The following is a 2,500-nucleotide window of genomic DNA, read 5'->3' on the forward strand; positions in this document are numbered from 1 at the left end:
GACTTCTCTTGGGTTCAGCTTCTCCTGTGACTATCTATTACAAATCTTATTGGCTCTAATAGACTGGTCGCTATTGTCACGTGACGGCTAAGTGCAGTTCCCATTGGCTCATTTGATTTCACTCGCTTACGTCATCCAACGCAATTTCGCTCGGTTGTTCCGTCACCTCCTCGCTATTGCGTCATTTTCATCCTCTCTGTTTCCCTTATTATTTGTTTGCTAGGGTAATGTCTATAGAATAAGAGCGTCTTAGAAGGTTACGTTCTATGATAAGGGCAAATTTGTCATGCCTTCTGTTAGGCGTTATTTCCAATAATACCTCTCTTCCTTACTTCTTCCTACTTCCTCCGAACCATCCTCCTCCCTTTCAAGACACTCCCCCCCACCCTCCCTACCGACCTCTCCTTGCCTCCTTCTCCCCACCATCCCTCCCTGACCCTTGTTTCCCACCCCCTACTACCTACTCACTAATCTCTCCTTCCCCCCTCTACCCCGTCCTTCACCCATCCATCTCAACCCCTACCACCAACTCCCTCCCTATCCCCTCCCTTCCCACCATCCCTCCCTGACCCTTCCTCCCCCCACCCCCTCCCTTCCCACCATCCCTACCTGACCCTTCCTCCCCCCACCTCCTCCCTTCCCACCATCCCTACCTGACCCTTCCTCCCCCCCCCCACCCCCTCCCTTCCCACCATCCCTTCCCTGACCATTCCTTCTCCCCCTCACCCCCTCCCTTCCCACCATCCCTCCCTGACCCCACCTCCCCCCACCCCCTCCCTTCCCACCATCCCTCCCTGACCCTCCCCACCTCCCCTCCCTTCCCACCATCCTTCCCTGACCCTCCCCCCTCTCCTCCCTTCCCACCATCCCTTCCCTGACCATTCCTTCTCCCCCACCACCCCCACCCCCTCCCATACCCCAAAGTCCTCCCCGACCCCGCCCTTACCTCTACAATATCCCACGTGCCGGACTTCCAGTAGTCAGAGAGATCCACGTAATTCTTGTCGTTGTAGAGCGTGAGGGACACTTGATCTCCGTTGAAGGTCCAGGAACCGAACTTCATGAGGCAAGTCTGCTGATCGAACGGGAAGTACGTCACGTCTATCGTGCAGGAACTCTGGAATAGAATGAAGGTCGTGAGTATTAAGGCAGTGAGTATTAAGGCAGTGGTTCACGAGTAATGAGGAGTTTTGGGAAATGAGATATGAGTGCTTTTTTTTTTTTTAATTGTCGTTATGGGTATTAGGTTGAAAAATGAGTGATTGGAATATATGAGTAATGAGTTTTTGGAGAATGTGGGTTATGAGATATGTGTTTTTTTGGAAAATATGGGTTATGAGAAATGAAGGATTTTGGAAATGAGATATGAGTGCTTCTTTTAATTGTCGTTATGGGTATTAGGTCGAAAAATGAGTTATTGGAATACTTGAGGAAGAGAATGGGGAAAGGGGCTTCTGGAAATTAGAGTCTTGAGTATTAGGAATGACATTTGAGGATTCTGAAAAGAATGAGGGTCATGAATATTAGAGATGAGAAATGAGAACTAGGGATATTATGGTCAGAAGTATTAATAATGAGAATTAGGACTCTAAAAAGACTAAAAGAGTACTGTGGAAAATGGGGGTATGACTTTTTGGGATGAAAGAGAGGACTCTGGAAGACAGGGATAATAATTAGACATGAGTCTTTTTTTTTTCTTTTTTTCTTTTTGAGACTGGCGTATGAGAAGGGTGTGAATGAGAATTAATATCTTCACAGTACAAGAGATGTACAAACATTACTTCTTAGACTGTGAAGAGATTCATTCTCATTCATTCCTTTTTCTACATTTGTCGCAACGAACACGATTCAATAGGAGTATGGGTACTTGGGGCGAGAAATGACTTTGGAAATAATGGAGCATGAGATTCGCAAATTAATAAAATGGGGACTTTATGAAACAGGGGCACGGGAGTTAGTGAGGAGTATTGGCGATTCTGAAGAAAATGAAGGAATGTGAAAGTCATAGGAGGACTCTGCAAAAATTGCGTTACGGTAATTAGCTATGAGAATTCTTGACAAAAAAGTGGGGTATATGAATCAAAAATGAGAAATGGGAAGACTCGAAACGCGGAGGAATATGTGGAATCAGACAGAAACGAGGGCTTGAAGGATACTTAGTCATGTGTTGAACCCCACCTAAGAATTGGAGCAATAAGAGTGACAAGACAAAAAATATGGTGTGTTCTCGCTCGTGACATCTTGCTGGGTCGTTTTTTAAGGAGTGAATTGCGTCGGTTTTTTTGTTGTTGTTGTTGTTGTTGTTTTAATGTCGTTTTTTATGCTGGAGGGTGCAACAGAGGCAAGGCGTTGATTGCAATTAAGTCCAATGTCAATTTCGTTGGTATATATGTGTGTGTGTGTGTGTGTGTGTGTGTGTGTGTGTGTGTGTGTGTGTGTGTGTGTGTGTGTGTGTGTGTGTGTGTGTGTGTGTGTGTGTGTGTGAATTTACTTGAGAACA

The 2,500-nt window shown here is 45.8% G+C and overlaps 1 protein-coding gene across 3 annotated transcripts in view; it reads right to left on the reverse strand.

Annotated features, from left to right (window-relative positions):
• LOC125031899 (acetylcholine receptor subunit beta-like 1) overlaps positions 1–2,500 on the reverse strand; it is a gene marked incomplete at its 5' end in the record, with an annotated part of 15,444 nt that overhangs the window by 11,735 nt on the left and 1,209 nt on the right. For all 3 annotated transcript variants that reach the window (XM_047622898.1, XM_047622897.1, XM_047622899.1), the window contains 1 exon segment: positions 947–1,117. In XM_047622898.1, coding sequence (XP_047478854.1) covers positions 947–1,117 — 171 coding nt within the window.

The sequence above is a fragment of the Penaeus chinensis genome, chromosome 13 (assembly GCF_019202785.1).
Source record: "Penaeus chinensis breed Huanghai No. 1 chromosome 13, ASM1920278v2, whole genome shotgun sequence".
Lineage (NCBI taxonomy): Eukaryota > Metazoa > Arthropoda > Malacostraca > Decapoda > Penaeidae > Penaeus > Penaeus chinensis.